We start from the raw sequence: 21,108 nt of genomic DNA on the forward strand, positions 1-21,108 counted from the left end.
GCTACCCTCTGGGGCTTAGTCGGAGCTCAATAAAATGAGCAACCAGGGAAACACTCCCAGCTGGGAGAGCATGACCAGGGGCGTCAGGCATCAAGCAAAACGCTGGGACGGTCCCACTGCTGCTCAGGCTCTGCGCTGAGCGGCCGAGGAGGAGCAGGGCAGCTCCTGCCCTTTGGGATGCGGCCGGGCTGAGGGACTTCGGGACCTGGCCTGATGTTAATAACTGGCATCAACTGGCCTTGCAAGAGCCATTGTGTTTCTGCCAGCACCAGTTGCTACATCAGCTTGGATATTTAATAGCGGAATGAACGAGTGAACGGAAGTGTGAGCGCTTCCGTGCCAGCCATTAATGCTGCACACACTGTGCACAATGTGCTAATTCCCCCGGCCATCATCGCGCCCCCGGGCTCTGGGTGTTTTGGCGCAGGGGACTGAAAGGCTTCTGCTGTTTGTGGCGGGTGGCAGAGCCAGCTGGATCCCCCAGGGCAGCCGCTGCTGACCTGGACCATCCCTGGTCAGGAGACCGGATAAGTGCAGTCCTGCCAGCTGCTGTCTTTGGGGCTTGGTGGTCGCATCACGGGAGCATCTTAGGTCCCAGGCAGATAGATTAGCACACACCAGCACTATGACACAGGGCTATAACCTCTGTTCATGGCCCCAGCACTAAGTCTGGGGCTTGGTCGTCACATCACAGGAGCATCTTAGGACCCAGGCAGACAGATGAGCACACACCAGCACTATGACACAAGGCTATAACCTCTGTTCATGGCCCTAGCACTAAGTCTGGTGCAGCCTTACCCCTCCATGCAGGCAGCCCAGCGAGCTCAGAGCCTCTCTCAGCAGCATGAATTAGCCCACAGATCTGCTACACGGCATCACAGAGACCTCCCGCGGGATGGCCGTGCAAGCAGCCCGCCTGCAACCTGCAAAAACGCCAAAAAGCAGAAGCAACGGAGTTATTCTGACTTTTATTTCATTGCTTCTTAGTCCACACAGTCGGTATAAAATCAGAAAAGCAAAGCAAAAAAAAAAAAAAAAGAAACAAAGAAAACCAACCCAAAATGAAACAAAACCAACAAAAGCAACACAGTGTCTGGAGTCGTCAGAAGGCAGCCTGGGGTCTGTGCAGGTGCCTGTTCAATTCATGGCCAGACACGTCGCGGACACACAGACAGAGGACAGACATCGTGCTCCAGCAGCAAAGAACAACAGGGCTCCATCCAGAGCTGTTTCCATTCCTCTTGACCACGAGGGGGGAGAAAAGGAACCTTGGTTATAAATGCTTTATTAAAAATAATAGTAAGAGCAAGTCTAAGTACAAAAGCTGTTATAGCTCATTTATATTACACAGAATTATTTCTCATTTCTAGCTTTGTCGTTTACCTCAAATCGTTAACTGAATTTCCAGTGAAGAAGGTTAAATGGCTAGCAATATAAGGAATGGTAAATAGATAGCACCATTTCATATATCTGGTATTTGATTTCATAGATATACTGGGTTTGCTTCTTTCTCATCGGTAGTTTAGCTCCACGGCAAAGATAAAGCACGTTTCACGGTCAGGAGCATCAGTGCCCCGGCAGCAATTCAACCTAAGTGATTTAAAAGCCCAAATTCCCAGCGGGTGTGGTGGCAAGGCCATGGGACTCAGGCACATAAGTCATTTAGGCACTTGGGGCAATCAAAAAGCCTTTGCTCCCAAATCCTTCAAACCTTTCGGACGAGGCTCCCGTCAGATCTGGATGTGCACTTCAGTCACCAGGATCACAGCATGTGGCAGGAGTGGGGACCAACCCTCCGGCTGGCGTAAGGAGGTGTCACTCTGATTTACACCAGCCTAAAACCAGTCAGAGCTGGGGGTTTCTGATGGTTCGATACGGGCTGGGGAAGGAGAGTTCAGGTCAAAGAGGATTTTGCATGAGAGAAAATTCACCACGCTCTTGTTACACTATTAGGAGCAATAGTTCCTTAGGCACTTGCTTTAGGCTTTAAAACATAGCGTATGTCAACAAAAGCAAACAATACTATGTACATATATGTAAAAAGTGTTATAAATAGGTTTTTTAAACCATAGATACTATATACATCTTCAATTAACAAGTAACCCTTTGAGTGTTTCCTTTTGGGGTCGGTTGGGTTTGGTTTTGGTGGGAGGGTTTATTCCTTTTTTTTTTTTTTTAATTTTTTGGTTAATTTTCTTTTCCGTTTTCTCGTCTATTTTCCCCCGCCTCCGTCTCCTCCGTGGACATCATGAGTGCCCTTGTCACACCACGCCGCCTCCCGCGGCATCACTCGCGCTTCCGTAGGATGACGTAGATGATGCCGCTGGCAAGGGCCAGGGGGAAGGCCAACCACGCCAGGATATAGGCGAAGCCGTAGGAGGTGTTTTCTGAGGCTTGGTGCCAGTCCGTGTGCCGCACTGTGAAGATGGCAGCACCGCTCATCACGCAGAGCCCTGTGGGGAAGCGCACGTGGGAAAGGGTTAGTGACACCAGGCACGGAGCAGTTAGAATCAGAGCATCATTTGTGTTGGAAAAGACCCTCAAGATTGAGTCCAACCATTAACCCAGCCCTGGCACTAACCCATGTCACTGAGAACCTCATCTCTGGTCTGTTCAATCCCTCCAGGGATGCTGACTCCACCACTGCCCTGGGCAGCCTGTTCCAATGCCCGACAGCCCTTTCTTGGGAAGGACTTTTTCCTAATATCCAATATAAACCTCTCACCCTACCACTTGTTCCTGGGGAGCAGAGCCCGACTCTCCCTGGCTCCAAGCTCCTTTCAGGCAGTTCAGAGATCAGAAGGTCTCCCCTCAGCTCCTGTTCTCCAGGCTGAACCCCCAGGTCCCTCAGCCGCTCCCATCACACTTGTGCTCCAGCCCCTCACCAGCTCCGTTCCCTTCTCTCAACTCGCTTCAGCACCTCAAGGGCTTTCTTGGTGTGAGGGGCCCAAAACTGACTCCAGGATTTGAGGTGCAGCCTCACCAGTGCCAGAGAGGATAATATCCAACGCCACCATGGAAAACTTGTTCTTGCCCTCTTGTATCCTGTTTCCTGGAAAACTGTGGTATGACTGGGGGAAGGGCGTGTGTGATGCTATGGGGTTTGCCCCGGCTGTGGGTGAGTGGGGAGATCTCTACCAGGCTCTGAACAAGCAAAGCAGAAACCTCTGGACCAAGCCAAGCTGGAGCATTGCCTGGACTAAAACATCCCTCAGGCAAGCACCAGGCATCCCCCAGCTCCAGTTGCTGCTCCAGACCAGATCCACTTCCTTGTAGAGCTTATTTAAAACCCAGACTATAGCCTGCACCACCCTGCCAGAGCTGCTGCATGAGGTCAGACACAAACCCATTTCTTTTAAAGCACAAAAGTTTCTTTATCACATGCTCAGGTAAATGCTGCTGGGGGCCAAGGATGTTCTGGCCGGGCAGGTGTGTGTCCCACGATCCCCCGCCCTGCTCCAGGGCTGCGAGAGCAGCTCAACTGCAAACCCCGCTCCCTGCAAACCCACTGCACCTGCAGCTCGTCCCCCTTCCCTGGCTCCAGCATCCACCCTCACCAGCCCCGGAGCCATGTGGGTCCCTGAGAGCTGCCCAGCCAGGCCCAGCTCCGGTGGGCAGCATTTTAGCTTTGTTGCAAAAACAACCCCTCAGCTTTGGGGACTGCCCAGAGCTAAGACAAAGCCACCTCTATTTCTGCCCAAAAAACAAGCTCTTTCAGTCAGTCCCAGCAGTTCTATTATACAGTCGCGGGGCTGTTGTCAGAGCCGAGTTCCAAATCCCCTGCACAGACCTCGGGACCACCTACATTTAACCACCGTGATATTTGGGCTGTAATTCCACTTGACACTGCCCCTTTGTTCTGGGAAAGTGCAGAAGTGGGAATATGTTTCATTAACACGCTGCTGGTGCAGTTTCCATTCTCTGAGCGCGAGAGCCAACTCCCACTGCCCGGCCCATGCAGAGAGCACGACCATTGTCTGTGAGGCTGGTGGGACAGAGAACAGGCGTGCGGCCACGCCGGTCACCTACAGACAGCAGAAAATACAGCAGCAATTGTCCGTGTGAGGAATTGGGCAAAATGGAGGCGATGGTTGTGACTGTGCTTCTGCAGCATCTGCACTGGTTTTGGCCCAAAACATGAAGGACAGTTGGAGTCAGCTGCTTATAGAATCAAAATGATCGAGTCCAACCGTTAACTCAACACTGGCACTAAACCACAATGCTGAGAACTTCATATCTGCATCTTTTAAACCCCCGCAGGGATGGACCCTTGGCTTTGCCAAGCTGCATCCCCCCAGGAGGAGGTGCAGGGTGATGGAGAGCTTGAGGAGGAGCCTTCGCATCCCTTCCCAGACAGAGAGAGGTCCTCCCCGGCTCTGCTGGAGGTAAGGACAGAGCACTCAAGTGGGTCAGACCCCATCCCCGGCAGACCTGCAGCAGGGCTCTGCAAGGCATGGCCGAACACCTGCAAATCCAAAGGCCATAGGAATTTCCTCGGTTGGCTTTAAACAGTGCTGACCTTTCACAGCAAGCTGCAGGAGAACACGTCAGGCTCAGCTCCTTTGACCAGAGCCATCCACACCTCCAGGTGGGATCTCCTGGCAGCACCGCCATGGCCATGTCCTGCTTCCTACCAACAATTAGGGTCACACAGACCACAGCCATCCCCAGCCCTCTCCTCCAGCCTGGCTGGGGAGCACCACAGGGATGGCCACCAGCACCCACCTCCGCGTGGTCCATCCAGACCCAGAGGCCTACCACCCCCCCAGGCCATGGGGAAGCTTCATGGGGACCAGTTCACACTTTTCTCACCCTTTCTCATTCCTTCACTTTTCCTCCTTCATTTGGCCCACGCCTCAGACCCAGCAAATTAAAATCCAGCAGGTCTATAGCCTGACCCTGCACCCCCTTATGACAACCAGTGCAGCATGGACAGGAGGGTTGTAATCCCATTTTCTCCTCTTCTGAGGATTCACCAGCAATCACTCAGGAGAGAGAAGCCTTCTGCTCTTGGATCTATTAGACAAGCTCTCAGGCAGATAATTGCATTATTAATGCCCATCTCTCCTCCTTGTCTGCATGGCTCTAACGGGTTTGTACACATCCATCTTTCCAGAGACACTGAACTGATCTGAACTCACCACCTGCATTATGGCCAAGCAGATACATTTTACTAGATTTCATGCCACACTTGCTTATAAAGGTTAGTTCTGAACTTTTCCAGGGTTTGCAAAGGCCAGTTTCTTAGAGGATGCTCAGATGCTTTGTCTAAAGTTCAGTAAATTAATTTTTCCACTGATTTAGTGGCAGGACCTAGGGTGGATTTTAGTTTCACATCTAAAGCCCTTGCAAACGATTTGTCTGCTTCCCAGACAGTCTGTCATAATTTAGCCAGAATGTCGTTGCATAATTTAATTTTTCTAGTCTGAACATCTGAAAATCCTCTCCACTGGTTTCATACATGGAAATGCAAACACAGCCAGTGGGTTACAGCATCTATATTTGGAGAACTGCAATGTAGGATGTGAACCATGGCTCATTTCCAGCCACAAGTTCTTTAAGAGTTAAAAATAGTAGCTGACAGTTCAAACTCAGCTGGCTCACCCTGCTCGCTCCAGCAGCTCTTTGCTGATGTAGAAAGCACCAGGTCCCCTTATGGCAAGTTTATAAATAATCATCAGATCCTCTTTCACCAAAAGGAGATTGTCACTACTTCCCCTACCCCACCAGCAGTTGTGGAAAACTCACCCAGCCCAGCAAAGGTGGATCCCAGTTCTGGTGAGGGGCTGGAGCACAAGTGTGATGGGAGCGGCTGAGGGACCTGGGGGGTTCAGCTGGAGAACAGGAGCTGAGGGGAGACCTTCTGATCTCTGAACTGCCTGAAAGGAGCTTGGAGCCTGGGGGGTCGGGCTCTGCTCCCCAGGAACAAGCGACGGGATGAGAGGAAACGGCCTCAAGTTGTGCCAGGGGAGGTTGAGGATGGATCTTGGGAACAATTTCTTACCCAAAGGGCTGTGGGGCATTGGAACAGGCTGCCCAGGGCAGTGCTGGAGTCACCATCCCTGGAGGGGATGAACAGATGCAGAGATGAGGTTCTCAGGGACATGGGGTAGTGCCAGGGGTGGGTTAACAGTTGGACTTGATGATCTTGATGGTCTTTTCCAACCAAAATGATTTTGTGACTCTATAACATGCCCATACAACCAGACCCCATCCTGCAGCATGCAAGACCTCAACAGACCCAAATTATTCATCCTCTCTTCCCTTCACTGAGCCACACAGGAGCCAGCTCAGTGGCCCTCCTGCTTCTGTACCCACGAGGTGCTCGTTTCCACCATCACCCCTGCTCTGCCCACCGGTGACAGCCCCATCAATCAGCTCCCACTTACCAGCAAGGATTTGGAAGACTCCAGTAATGTAAAACCGCCCGCCCTTGGTGAGCGTGAACAGCTGGCAAAAGAACAGGAACAGGGACAAGACGCTGAAGATGATGGAGAGGATCATCATCGCCTGGACAGACTGCAGCCATTCTGGGAAAGAAAGACAGACAGAAACCTCAGCACAGGCACCACAGATAGCAAACCCCCAACACAGCCTGTGGCCTCAGCATCATCCCCTGTGCCATCATCCCACCCCTGGTCCCCATTAAGTTCCTTAACAGCTGGGGCTTGTGGCCACATCCAGCACTGCACCAGCTGGTGAGGTTCTCAGCACCAGCACGATGTTGGCTGGGATGTGGGATGATGTGCGCATGGACCAGCATGCTGGGGTGAAAAAAAGTAACGGTCCACACACTTTCTTGGGGAGCATTAATAATATAACATCAGTGAGATATTAGCTCCGATGTGAAGCCTGCAGAAATCAAGACAAAGCCTCTCCCCCAGCTTCATGTCAGGTCCTGGGAGTTCAGCTGTACTAGAAACACAAAAGCCATGTGCAATAAGCCGTGAGGCACTGAACTGGCCAAGCTCAGAGGTAAAATAAATACACAGCAAGTGAAAACACCCTCTGCCCTTGTGGAGTCAAAACTTTTGGAAAGAGCTTTCCCCAGCTGCCAAGTGCAGCTGCCTCCCAGAGCAGACCAGTTAAACCAGCCCCTGCGTGAGTCACTGCCCAGCTATTTCCAGGCTTCGTGGGTGTGTAACTCCCAATGTAAAAAAAATATAAATAAACAAGCAAAATGCGGCTCCATCCCACGAGCTGCTGCAAAAAGAGGCAGTGCCTCGCGGCACCGCGATGGAGCCCTGCTCACAAATACCTCTGCCTCTCCCTTTCCTTATGAAGTTTAAGATCAAAATGAGTATTCGGAGTCTTCCTGGAGAGGTCTTAAAGGATGCAACATTGATTAATTCACCACAAAAGCCAGGCAGGGCTCGGTATGGGTAAACTGAGGCACAAACCACTCAGTGAAAGGCTTTGGGCTGGATCCTCAGACAGATAATTAGGCAGCACTGAAGCCTCAGTCCCAGGCCCATGTTCCCATCACAGTCTCCCACCTTCGCTCCCCAGCCACATGCTGCAAGAAACAGCTTTCTGCAGGAAAGAGCTGAAACGTAGCAAAACTTCCACATAAAGCTCCACTGCAACTCAGCAACCTTCAATACATGACGCTATTTGGGATTTTCCAGAGCAGCATCTGCCTCTAGAGAAGTGATCACGCTTCCCCGCCAAATCCTTGCAAGCTGCATTCACAGAGTTAAAAGCGGGATTTGAACGGCGGAGAGAGGCGCAGCCTTCAGCTGGGATGGCAATGACATCCACGCCTGAGCCCTGCCAGCAAATCCCTGCCTGCAGGGAACATCCTCTGCGATGTAGTAACGTCTGGCGTGTTTGACTTGGGACCATCAGTTCTACCTCTTGTCTTTGCATCTTGCCTTCTGGCGCTCAAGCGATGGAGCAAATCCAGGCCCCGCTCACCAGGGCAAACAGAAACCACCCCAAGTGGCCCCTGCTCAGTGCAGACAGCTTTTTCCTTCCCCTCCTTTTCATGCTGCCCGTGCCAAATTCATGGGCACTGCTAAAGAGCTGCTGCACTTTACTCTTTCAATGCCGCTGGTTTTATGTCCACGTGTACCAGTGGCTGCCGTTCCTTGGGAAGGAGCAGTTATCTCTGCTATCACCTCCAGGAAATCCCAGTGTGGTTTTCACACTGATGTGCACATAAAACGGCCTATATATTTCATTTATCTTGGCTGGCCGGGCAGGGAAACCCCCCTGCCTTGTCCACACCTGACCCTGCAGCTCTGGCCATGCTAAACCAGTGGGTAATAGAGGGGATGAAACTGCTGATGCGGTCAGAAAAGCATAGTTAGAGGGTGTCCAGCTGCTCAACTCCAATTTCCTTTCACTCTTCAGCACAGAAAGGGCTTCCATTCCAGGTCTGAGAAGCTGAGCTCATCTCACCCTTTCCCAAGCACTAAAGCTGGGTTTAACTCCATGCACCAGCTAAGTCAAAGCCTGCCCAGCCCCAAGCCCTGCAGTTTGATCCAGGATCCAGGAAGCCAAGTCTTTTGTGATTTCAAAGGCCATGGCATCCGGGCCGGAGAAGAGCCCGTTCTGCTCCGAGGTGGATGCTCCAACTGCCGGTTATTTTAGGAGAAGGCTGTCTAGACAGAAAGCTGAGCCGGGCTGCCCTTTTAATTGCATCCGCCTCCCTGTGCCTCTTTTTTGGTTCTGAATGTGAATGATTTAGATTGGCTTTTCAAAATCCCATTGTAATACTGAGCCATGTCAGAGGAATATAAAGGCAGGCGCTGATGGGGGGAAGGCCACTGTGTCCAGGGGTTTCAGCAGCCAGAGAGCAGCAGTCGCACGAGCTTGAGAACAGGGAGATCAAGAGATGATCCCACAGACCAGAGCTCACATCCAGCCCTTTGCTGGCTTTTATTGGCCCCTTTTATAAAAACAAGGGGCAGGATCCCCAGCTCATGACTCAGAACAAGCTGCTCTACTCCCATTAAATCCAAGCCCAGCTGCCCACAGACTTCAGCTGTATAAGGCTAGCTAATTGCCTTTAATTCACTTGAAAACACCACTACAATTGCAGATAGAATTGCTGTAATATCTCCTCAATGCCATATGCTTTTAACCCCTTCGCTATCAGTGCTGTGTCCCACCTATAGGCTTTTAAAAATAAAGTGAGTTTCCCACAGGTCTGGGCCCCATGAGTTGTACCACGGGCTGTCAGCACTGTTTACTCCCAGCCTGTTATTTGTGGTTTCCCCTGGGCAGCCAGGCGGCTGTTCCATTTTTCTCCTGCATCCCTTCAGCTCTGTGTTTATATCTTTGTTCTTCGGGAGGAGGAAGAAAAGGAAACAGAGTGGAAAGGACAGATAACAACCCTGCCCGCCGCTTCCGGCAAAGACCCATCGGGAGCGTTTTTAGAGCCATTTCAGGCAGTCAGAAACAAAGAAAGAAGTTTTTACAAGCCAAATTTCAACATCTCCCTAAGCTCTGCAAGCCCTGATGCGTTCATGTCACTGCTTATAACAGCAGGGAAAAGACTTCATCCCCACGATGCCAAAGGCCACGTTTCACTGCCCTAAAGTCTAAGGTGAAAGAAAGAAAACCATAGCAGAAATTGAAACTTTGAGCAGAAATTGAAACCTAGTGCAAAAATGGCAGCTGAATCCACAGAGAGACAGCAGCTAACCCACCCCCTTCCAGTGAAGCAGGGTGGACGGGGCAGGTAGAAATATGCCCTTGGCCAGGAGCAGAAGGTCTCCCCAGGGTTTAATCCACTGCTCTGTCATAGAGACCCTATCCTCTTTTGACCCAGCCAATGTGAAAGAATGAAGTGCAAACTGAAAACAAACCTATTTGAGCAATCAGCATATACACTCACTGTCAGACACAGCTAAATTAGCACTATGCATTAAAAACACCTCTGTGCTGTGACCTGCAGCTGATGGTGATTTTGCACATATAGCTTTCTGTTTGCAAACTGCAGATGCACCGTGCACTTAAAAAGCAAACACTTTTGGGGAAGAAAACACCCACTAAGGAGGTAACTACCGTATAATATATATAAAACTAGAAGGAGGGGAAATTCATGACCACATCTGCATGGTAAAACCTGCTCTTTCAGTGCTATAAACCAAATATCACCAGGGCCAGGAACAGCACACGCGGCTACCAGCACAAAGGTACGAGCCCAGGGATGCCAGGAAAAGACGTGTTTCGTGAGCAGAGGTTTTCCAAAGCAGATTCTTGGGCTTCAAGGTCTGATCAAGAACCTGAACCCAACATGCATGCTCACCTATGAGGCAGATAGGTTACATCGCCAGCGCTGGGGCTTGCAACAGTTTTAAACCTTGATATTCAAACACCCCTTAGCTGGAAAAGGGTGAACTGAAGATGCAGAAATATTAGCACAATTGTGTCCTTCTTCTGGGGCTGAACTTTAAACTTCTGGCCCTTGGCAACGTGCTGTAGTAACCCAGAAAGGCAGAAAAGCTCAGCTGCTTGCAGGGCTTTTCCTGAGCAGCACAGACCCCCCCACAGCCCCAGTGCTCGAAGAACATCTCTCCTGTTGGGGAGAACAGCATCACAGTTCATGGACCGCATCCAGCAGAGCCACTGAGTTCTCTTAGGGGAAAAAACAAAAGGAAAAAGCTCCCTAATGCTACCACTTTCTTCTGCTTTGGTCCCAGACATCCCACCAGCACAAAGTCAAACCTTCCCAGCCATGCTCTGGGCTGCCTCAAGTTGGGAAAAGCAGGTTGCTCTTTTCCTCCTATGTCCACTCTGCAGGGTGCTAGATCAACATATTTCTGGAAATCCCAACAGAAAAAGAGGATTTTAAGGAGCTCCCAAGGTGTTCTAATGGCTGGGGAAGAGCAGGTGCGAAACGCCACGACTGCAGGGAGGCAGTGACTGAACATGGTGCTGCAATTCCTGCCCAAGGCTTCCAGCTCCTCTTCTGTAGCTCCTTCAGAAGGAGATGACACCCCCAAAGCCCTCTGTTCTCCTCTTGTCCTCTTTGCTGTCCTCCCTTTTGCCTTCTCCTCGAAGGTCCATCCCAGAAGTCCCTGAGGCCAGGAGGTCCGTAGCTCTCCAGAGCTGCCACATTCAGACGTTCCATCAGACCATCACAGCTCACATTTCAAAGACAACCTCTGATGCTGCCGAGGCAGCAGAAAGCTGCTGGCACCATGAAAAATACCTTCCAACAGCTCCACAGTGCCCAAGCCGGCTCCTCTCCAAGACCCTCGGTGTGGTGGCTTGTGTGTGACAGCAACCTAAGGTGGTAGATCCATCACTGCAGGCTCAGGTCCTCCAAAGGGCTCGGGTACCACCTCCCACCAATTTCCAGTCCAGGCACCAGGAGCAGGGATGGGAGTGGTGGTGCCCTGACCACAGGCACGTTACAGGGGTACACAGTGGTACACATGGGGACATCCAAGAGTGTCAGCAAGGCCAAAAAAAAATGTCGGTTGAAGGGCTTTCCAGTACCACACTTGGCAGTGGACTCTGCCACCCATTCTTCAGGTTTTGCAGTCATTGTTTGCCCACGTTCTGCCTTCTTCTTGCCTTTTGCTGCTCTTTCGTGGGCCAAAACAGTGAAGGTCGTCTGACCCCGCTTATGCAGAAAAATGGGAGTCAAAGAGCTCCGAAGCAGCTGAGAACAAAGCCACCCTGGCTCCCTACCTCTCCTTAGCAGATGATCTTTGTAAGAAGAACAAGCAACAATAAAAACCTGGTTTTAAGCAGAGGAAATCCCCCTCACACGGCAGGCAACATGGTTATAGGAAAAACCGAGCTGAAATATAGAATATTCTCCTGGAATACCCCATGGTTTATTTTAGACAACTGAAGGGCAAGCTACAGTCTCCTACAAGCTGGCAGAGGAGGGTTCAACCCTGCCTGAGATAGGCCAGTGTATCTATCAGTAATTTATCCATCACTAATGGCAAAGCAGGTGTCCCAGTCTCACAAATTGTTGAGGTTAAAAGTTGGCTCTTTGCTCCTCTGCTGCAAACTGCAAAGACTTTAGAGGACCAGAGATGTCCCCAATATCTGTCCATGTGGCCCGTAAGCAGAATGCGGCCAGCTGACGGATAGAACCTCAAATACAAAGGCTACGTGGCATCACATAAACAAGCTATAAATTATTTACTGCAGGGCTTCATTATAACAGATTCAGCATCCTCAAATATGGGTCATTTCTTGCTTGTTTGCAGCTGCCCAGCAGAAATAAAGCAAAAGGTTGCAACAGCACTATGCCCGCAAACTCAGCAAGACACACAGCAGAGGGATAGAAGGCCATTTTAGCATTCAATAAAAAGCTGAAAACACGTCTTAAATCTTTGTATCTTTACATCTTTGAACTTCTGACTTGCAGAGCTGGACTGTCACCTCACCCTCCTGTGTTAGGAAGTGTCCCCTCACCAAGGACAAATTCTCCAAGTCTTGATCCAGCTGGTGCAGTCTCAGCTCTTCCAGTGGGCTGGAGAGGAATTTGCTCCCATCTCTTTGTGTTCAGGTATTTCGTACTCACTATCAATAACGGAATTAAACACCGAGAAATCATTTTCCTCAGTGGAAGCCTTCCTTGAAACCCTGCAACATCATTTTCAGCCACAAAAAGGATCACAGTGAAGTGAATGGCACCTGCATCTCTCCAAACCTTTTCTATATGATGCAAGTCCACTATTGCGGGAAGAAAGAGTTTGATAGAATAAAGGCAGCAAAGCCACTTGGGGGGGCTGATAGAGCAAAAGCAACAGGTTCAGATGTTTCAGTTACATATTTAAAGTGAAGAAGCAGCAGAGCAATTCCTCCTGGGAACAGCTGGTGCCTCTACCTCATGCCCAGGACAAACATCTCCTCAAAATGGCCAAAAAACCACCAGCCTGTCTGTGAACAAGCAAGTCATGCAAAAGCCACAGAGCAGTGACAGAAGAAACAATAAGATGACAACAGGAAAAGTGTCTCTTGATGTTACAGAAGGATGTAGAGATCTCCAGGGAGGTTCCTGTTGCTTCCCCGCATTCAGCATTCCCACCAAAATCAGAGCAGTAGAAAGTAGTAGGAAAAAAAGAAAATCTTGCCTGCATAATAAAAACTCAGTTGTGGAAAGAAAAGGCTGTTTTTTTGGAGGGAAAAAATATCACTGTCTGGAAATTTGGGGTGGAATCTACTTAAGAGCACTCGAGCGGCTCAGGTCCGGCCGCGAGCCCCGTGTCTGAGCGGGACCGCACAGCCGGGGGCTGGCGCACGGCCGTGCCGACGCACAATTCTGGGATTCAGAGCTGAATTCTTGAGATAAGTCTTTTCCAGGAATGTCTGACAGTGCTAACAAAGTGAAGATTGCAACATTTTTTCCATAGTTCTCAGCCTCTTGAATTAAAAAAAAAAGAAAAAAAGGCATTATCTAAGAAGCAAATGCAGAAATCGAAGCAACAAGTGGGCAGTTGTAAAAGGCGATGAAATGGGCATCTGCCCTCCACCCGGTGTTTCTTCCTCGCTCTCGTCGGGACCGCTCAGCCCTTGTGCATAGGAGGTTTCAGGTCGTGCTGGGAGGGCTGTGGGAAGAGTACAGGAGGATTCTGCCCCCATGGCAACTCCATCCCGCACCCAAGATGTGCTGATGTCCCCAGGAATCACGGTCTGACAGTCCTGTGATCAACCTTAGGGTTGTTTTGCTGCTTATTTAATCCCCAAAGGATAATCTATACAGCCAGAAGCACGGCCCCAAACCTGCCCCACGATAAACGCGAACAAATCTTGTTGACACTTGGTTTTAGCAAGTTCAGTTTCTTGTTGGGCATCCAAATGATGGTTGTCTAAACAAAAGGGTCCCAGTGCAGTATAGTGGGTGAGAGGCTTCATCCATCCTCACTGTGCTGAGACCAAGAGGAGCATCACAGCACAGCAAACCCCCGAGTCCCCATCCACGCTCAATGCATGAGACCCAGCCCTACCTAATTCCATATATCCCGAGTACTACTAACAACTGCAATACAGCAGCCACCGCGATGGCCGGGAGAAAAACTGCATCTACGTAAAGACCAAGTTCTGCCAAAGTTCCCGAATGAGGATTTCTTGCTCTTAGCCCAGAGCAGACCTTGGCATCCTGCGATTAACCGTTAAACACCATCCTTGGCATAGACACAGAGAAACAAATTCTTAAGGCTTTCTACAGCCCAGTGTGGCATGCACAGCCTGTGTTTTGAAAGAGACTTAAATGAGAACGGTTTGCGGTATGTGGTATAGGATCTTTCATCAGGGTTGGAACTGGATGATTTTTAAAGTCGCTTCCAACCCAAACCATTCTCTGATTCTATATTTTTGAAAGTAAGCATATTCCTAGCAAAAAGAGTACGAGGAGTGTAAAAAGGACCAGGCAGGGGGTGAGCACGAGCCTCAGAGGTGGCCCTGCCACAGCATCCTTGTCCCCACTGTCACCCTGATCCATGGCTGAACGCAGCTGCCCTGGCAGCACAGAGACGTGGGACCAAGGGGCTCGGGGACAGGCAGTGGGGAGTGTGTGGGGATCCCCTGGAAAGGATGCTGAGTGGTATTTTCATTCATTTTTATGAACAGATTTTCAAAGCCTTGCATAAGCCTAGAAAGTACCTTTTGATTTTGTGTTCCTACAGCTCTGGAGCTCCAGGGTCCCATCAGATGAAGTATGATCCTCAGCAGCTCTGATTCCACACTCCTGCTACAGGGTGCAGGAGGCAGAAGTTTTTGCCCAAGATAAACACCCTTTTCCTGATACCAGAACAGAGACTTTATATAAATAAGAGCTGTCAGAGAGCTCTTAAAGACTTGAGCACAATGCACCTGTACTCAACCAGCAGCCCGCTGGGGCCCCTTAGCACAGAATCCCAGCTTGGTTGGGTTGAAGGGACCTCTGCAGATCCCCCAGTCCAAGCCCTGCTCACGCAGGGTCACAGAGCAGATCACACAGGTGGATCCAGGTGGGTTTCAATGTCTCAGAGAAGGAGACTCCACACCCGCTCTGGGCAGCCTGGGCCAGGCTCTGGCACCTCCCAGCAAACAAGTTTCTGCTCATGTTCAGATGGAGCCTCCTGTGTTTCAGTCTGTGCCCGCTGCCCCTCACTCTGGTGTTGGGCACCACTGAACAGAGTCTGGTCCATCCTCTGACACTCATCCTGAGATACTGATCCCATTGATCAGATCCCTCTCAGCTTCTCTCCTCCAGCTGAACAGCCCCAGCTCTCTCAGCCTTTTCTCACCAGAAAGATGCTCCAGACCTCTTAGTATCTTTGTGTCCCTCTGCTGGACTCTCTCCAGTAATTCCTTGTCCTTCTTAAACTGAGGTGCCCAGAACTGGACACACAACTCAGATGGGGCCTCACCAGGGCAGAGCAGAGGGGGAGGATTCACCTCCCTTGACCTGTTGGTCACACTCCTCCTCATGCACCCCGGGTACCATCGACCTTCTTGGCCACAGGGCACATTGTTGACTCATGGTCAATCTGTTGTTGACCAGAACTCACAAGTCCTTCTCTGCAGAGCTGCTTCCAGCAGGTCCACCCCCAGTCTGTACTGGTGCCTGGGGTTGTTCCTCCCCACATGCAGGACCCTACACTTGCCCTTGTTGAATTTCATCAGGTCCTCCTCTGCCCAGTCCTCCAGCCTGTCCAGGTCTCGCTGGATGGCAGCACAGACTTCTGCTGTATCAAGCCTTCCTCCCAGTTTCATATCATCAGCAAACTTGCTGAGCATGCACTCAGTCTCTTCATCATCATCACTGATGAACAGGTTGAACAGGACTGGACCTAACAGTGACCCCGGGGAACCCCACAGACCTCCAACCAGACTCTGCACCGTTGATCACAACATTCTGAGCTCTGCCATCCAGCCAGTTCTCAATCCATCAAACCATTCATTGCCAACCAAATTCAGCTGCTTGACCATGTTTTTAGCAGGGCTATGTTGAATATAGCCCCACTAATGACAAAAATTAATCACTGAGAGGATCCAGAGGGAAGCCCCTCTTGGAGCATCTTCTGGGAACAGGGCACTACAGACTGACAACACGCAGCAGGACAGTCAGACGTGGTGGAAAACATCCCAACCACATTTTGGACAAGCCCCTCTCAACACTGACAACTCCCCGACACGCAGCATCCTGCAAACACCCAGAAAAAGCGGTGCAGGTTTGAAAGGCAAAAAGATTTCAGGAAGCTTTGGGACTCGGGGCGCGGGGGGGACAGACAATCGCTGCCTTTTATTTCCAAGCGCAGGGTCAGCAGTTTGGGAGCACGCGTGACCGGCCGTGAAGCCGCCTGCCTACGCTGCAGCCAGCCCAGCCAACTGCTGATGAAGGCCATGGCTCCAGAAGGCTCCTCGCCTGGGACGGGGTCCAATCGCTTCCCGGCTGGCCCGGACACCACCAGGCGTCAGCAGAGACCCGTGGCGGCGGCTCCGCTCCCACCCAAACCAGAGCCTGGGCCCATGGAGAGAAACGCTGCTGCGTTCTGCCCGGGGAAGATAAGAGACAGAGTGAGCATCAACATCCACCTCCCCTGGGAGGAGCACCCGAGGGTTTTGCTCCCAGTAAGCTGGGGATCAGGGTGACCTGAATCTCCAAAAACCTCTGACTGGCTCCTGTCACCACAAAACGCTTTGAAAGCATTAAGTTCTCTCCACTTCCACCATTCCTGCCTTTCCAGCACCACGTGGCACCGGTTTGCTCCTGTGCCAGAACGGTGTTTCCGGCATAGTGTGACCATGCTCCCAGTGACATTGGTATGATTCACAACTGGTTTCACTGGGGGAATCAGTTTCCAGGGCAAAGCAAATAACAGGCTAACTGAAAACAAATGCTGGACACAGCACCCCTGGCATTAGCCCTGTCTTCTGGGGAAACTGAGGCATGGGTTTTCCTGACTCCCTGAGCTCAGAATTTGTGTTACTGGCACCAGTCAATGCCCTGGAAACTGCGTCACGGCATCTTAGCAAGCACTCCTGCTGACCTCAGCAATCAGCTCGCTGGGTAATGTCACCCCGTGTGACCTCAGACCTTACCCAGCTTAGTCCAAAGGTGGTGGTTTGGCCATTCCAGATGTGCAGGTGCCAGTGGGGCCACGAGGCAGGGCCTGAGGGCTCAGGTGTCACACGTGGTGCTCAGCAGCAAACCACGGGGTGAGGAGCATGCCCAAAGACTCAGTCTGTCAGGGCAGTTTTCAAAAGAGGGGACGGGGTGTCCTTGGGGCACCACATGCATCTTTAAAACATCCTCACAATGGAAGCAAGAGGATGACATGCCAAAAATGGCCCCTCTGCTCCCAGCAGTGCAACAGCTGCCAAAAACCCACTCTGAGGGATGTCCCATGTTTGTACATCCAAGTGCAACCAAACCAGGCTAATAACGAACCCACCGAAAACCGCTTGAGCTGGTCACCTCCATGGCACCTGAGTGTGCTGCCAGGAGCTGCCCCAGAGCTCGAGGGCAACAGGGCAGAGCCATGGGCATGGGGCTGGTACCCGGGCTGAGCCCATTGCAGCTTCAGGGACTGACGAAGGTGTGTGTGTGGGGGTGATCTCCCCCCCAGGACACCAGGAACACAGTGGAACACCCCCCTCCATCTGGAACAGAGCAGAGGAGGCGAGGGGAAGGAGTGGGAAGGTGCAACTTCAGAAAGTGCAGGCGAAAGCAAGAGAGAATCACAAAACACCTGAAAAGGGAAATGCCGTTTGATTTCACAAGCCCAGGGAGGAGAATAAAAGCGAGGGGCAGCAGCAGCCCTGGTTGCTGGGGAGCACTCACCATTCGTGGACGATGTCAGGCAGTGGAAGACGCTACCAGAGGTGCAGTTCTGCCAGAGGTCTGCTGTGTGCTCGCCGTTCACCAGCCATTGCTGCAAGAGAGACGCAGCCCATGAGCAGAGCCCTGGCAGGAGCCACAGGTCCCCCCTGCACCCCTAAGAATTCGGCACTGAGCAGCCCCGGTGCTTCCAGGCACATGCTTTTCTTTAGAATGGGGTTTGGAAAGGAAATACTTATATATTTGCTTTTAGCTGCTTTGGCCTCAACGGCAGAAAAACAGAAGCTCTTTATTCACTTTAAATACGGACCAAGTCCCGTGGGGGATGCGATGCGCACTTCCCTCCCCTTGGCCGACCTCGCCCAGTGCTTGGCCGGGCTATTTGAATGTTTCCACGTGATTTCTAACGACTCGGAAGATTTTTGTAACGTCTTCTAGTACTATTACCGCCCCCCAAAATAAAAAAAAAAGTAAAGAAGAACCCGATGAATAAGCCTGGAACTCACCAGCTCCAAAGAATTGCTGCCTTAAAACTAAGTCAAACCTCTTCCTAAGTAGATGACATGTTAACTGAACTCTGGACTCAGAAGGGTGCTGGGAACACACTGTGCAGCATCCAGCCCTCAATCTTCCCACTGCCTGCAAAGCTTAAGCCTTGAATATCATCCATCTGGGTTAGGAGACAGGAGTTGTGCCTAATTCACAGCCCAAATGAGCAGAGCTGGAGAGCAAAACTGCTGGTGCTGAGAAGCCAGTGCCCAAATCAGTCCAGTTTCACAAGGTTTTAGAGGAGCCAGTGCCCAAACCAGTCCAATTTTACAGGGTTTTACTCAGACTGGCTATACTGGTCCTGCAGGCTGAAGCCCGTTAGCAGGCGGAGCTCCTTTATGAAAGGGGAGAGCAGTGTCACCCCACGGAGGGGAGTTTGGGTGCTCTGAGGTCCTTGATATGAACCAGCCCGAGGATGATGAGATGGGTTTCTGCAGTTTCCTCTGTACTAACAGGGATGCCCTGAGCAGCTGCTGTGGCACACAACCAAGCAACCCACCGGTTACACCTGAGAGCACAAATACAGAATGAGCTTTCTGTGCACAATGCTCCAAAATGCCCCTGCTAGTTGAGATCAGCAATCAACAAGTAAAGGTTTCATGCTAAGAGCCAGGCTGGAAAATAAATAATAAATAAAAATAACCCCTTCTGGTCTTGCCATACCATAACTCCCATGCCAGCCACTCCCTGTCTCGCCAGTATCCCGCTGCTAGAGAAAAGTCCGTACTTACGCTAACGATGGTGGAGACGAAGAAGAGCACCAGCACGGTGACGTGGAGCACGATGATCCCCAGCAGCAAAAGCAGCATCTTGGCGGTGGGTGCGGGCAGAACTGGAGGGGGACGGGGATGCTGAGTGAGTGTCTGTGTGTGTGTGTGTGTGTGTGTGTGCTCGCTGGAGCCGGCCCCGGGGGCAGCAGGAGGCGCTCCGCCCGCGGCGGGACCCGCCCGGCTCCGGGGGATGCTCGGACGGCTCCCGGGTTTCTTCTCCCGGGCCCCGCCGACGGAGAGGGGTCTGAGCCCTCTGCCCGGACCCACTCCTGGACACCCCCGGGGATCCTCCGAGCCCTCCCCTTGAGCCTGTTCCCTCAAGCCCTCTCACTGAGGGGGCTTCCCCGGCACCCCCTCCCCTGAGGACCCCGAGCAGGGAATTCCCCGAGGGGGGCCCCCAGCCCTTCTCCTCCGAGATGGGCTCCCAGCCCTCTCCTCAAGGACAGTGTGCTCCTCGGCACCCCCAGGAGAGTGGGGGTCATTCGCGGCGCATCTCCCCCAACAGGGCTACCTCGGTCCCTCTTCTGCTGTTCTCCTCGGCCCATCTCCCCTCAATACCTTCAACAAGGGCTCTCTTTGCCTCTGTCTCCTAGGGAGGGGGGGGTCTTTCCCCAGCTCATTTCTCCTCGGGACCCTTGGAGAAGCAGCTGGAGGGCTTCCCCAACACCTTTCCCTAGAGAACCCCCGGAACGGGGTGGGGGGCTCCCCCAGCTCCTCTCCCCTGTAACCCCCAGAGGGTCTCTCCAGCCCCTTTCTCCCTCTGGGGGAGCGAGCAGCAGCCGCCCCCCCGACCCCCTCCCCAGCGCGGCCGGACTCACCTCGCGGCGGAGCGGAGCGGGCGGCGGGAGCGGGGAACGGGCAGCGGGCGGCGGCGCTGTCAAGTTTCCCCTTTAACCGGGGCCACCGCCCCGCTTGCGTCTGCGGGACAGGGAGGGCCCTGCCGCGCCGCCCGGCCGCTCCTCCTATAAAGGCGGCAGCGCCCCAGCCCCCCCACCCCACCCCGAGCCCCCGGCGGGGACTCGCCCGCCGCCCCGGCCACACGCACGGCCCCGCCCGCCGGGTAGCGGGGAGATTTTTGGGGGAAGAGATGCACCCCCAGGGAGGACGCGCGGGTGTGGGTACCCCCGGGAAATACCGGGGAGCGCTCTGCCCGGCGCCGCTTTCCGGAGCGGGTGGGACACGGCGGAGCGGGGGGGACACGGCGGAACGTGGGGCCGCAGGAAGCCGGGGCGCGGCCCGGGCTGGATCCGGCCGGGGCCCCCGGCGCAGCGCTGGCAGCTGCGCGTTTTCCTGAGCGGAGAAGGGACTCCCGGGGAGGGCTGACAGCGAGATGGGCTCTTCAGGGATGCATGGGGACGGGGCAGCGTCAGCCAGCGGGTGACACGGATGCACAGAGCTTCGCTGCATCAGGTGGCTCCCCTCACCGCGGTGGAGGCGGTTTATGTAGCCCCGGACTGGGATCCGTGGGGCAGGATTTGGGGAAGGATTGTGTAGCTGTGGTGGAGTCGAGAGGAACATCACCTCGCCTTCACAATTTGCTCCTGCGATGGCAATGTGATTCTGGCTCTTGGGCTGGAGTTTTTTAGTACCAAACCCTGTGGGACTGAGCAACTTTTCACTAAATGGAGGGTGAGATTTTCTAAAATGCTTGAGGACTTAGGTGCTCGGAGAGGAAGAGGTGGCCACACTTCAGTACAGCAGCTTTCACTCATTACTTGGCCACAGCTAAGCTGTTGAAATAAACCTTCACCCCCCAATAGTCCCTGCAGGTGACCTGTGCCACCCCCGGGAGTCCAGAGCACCAGCCTCCGCATCACCTCTCCCCTCTTCACGCACTCCAAACTAGTCCTGCTTTCTTGCAGAGATGAGGGAATTTGGCACCCAGCCACTGAAACTGCAGATCTTGGGAGAAAGGGGGAGAGAAGCATGCTTGGCTCCTTCCCGCTGGCAAGCGCAGGCGTGTTCCCTGCAGCACGGGCTCAGGCTCCTTCACGCTGGTGTAAATGGTCCCATCACACGCGTTAGCCAGTAAGTGGGAGTTCGGAG

The 21,108-nt window shown here is 52.5% G+C and overlaps 1 protein-coding gene across 1 annotated transcript; it reads right to left on the bottom strand.

Moving 5' to 3' along the window:
• Positions 1 to 949: 949 nt before the first annotated feature.
• PMP22 (peripheral myelin protein 22) lies at positions 950 to 20,014 on the bottom strand. The gene is made up of 5 exons (XM_065852633.2): positions 19,881 to 20,014; positions 19,024 to 19,124; positions 17,747 to 17,837; positions 6,390 to 6,530; positions 950 to 2,453 (listed from the first exon to the last, which is right to left on the bottom strand). Exons 2-5 carry the CDS (start codon positions 19,099 to 19,101, stop codon positions 2,287 to 2,289), a joined length of 477 nt encoding a protein of 158 aa, XP_065708705.1. The 5' UTR covers positions 19,102 to 19,124; positions 19,881 to 20,014; the 3' UTR covers positions 950 to 2,286.
• Positions 20,015 to 21,108: the final 1,094 nt, after the last annotated feature.

Source organism: Patagioenas fasciata, chromosome 18 (assembly GCF_037038585.1).
Source record: "Patagioenas fasciata isolate bPatFas1 chromosome 18, bPatFas1.hap1, whole genome shotgun sequence".
NCBI classification, from domain to species: domain Eukaryota; kingdom Metazoa; phylum Chordata; class Aves; order Columbiformes; family Columbidae; genus Patagioenas; species Patagioenas fasciata.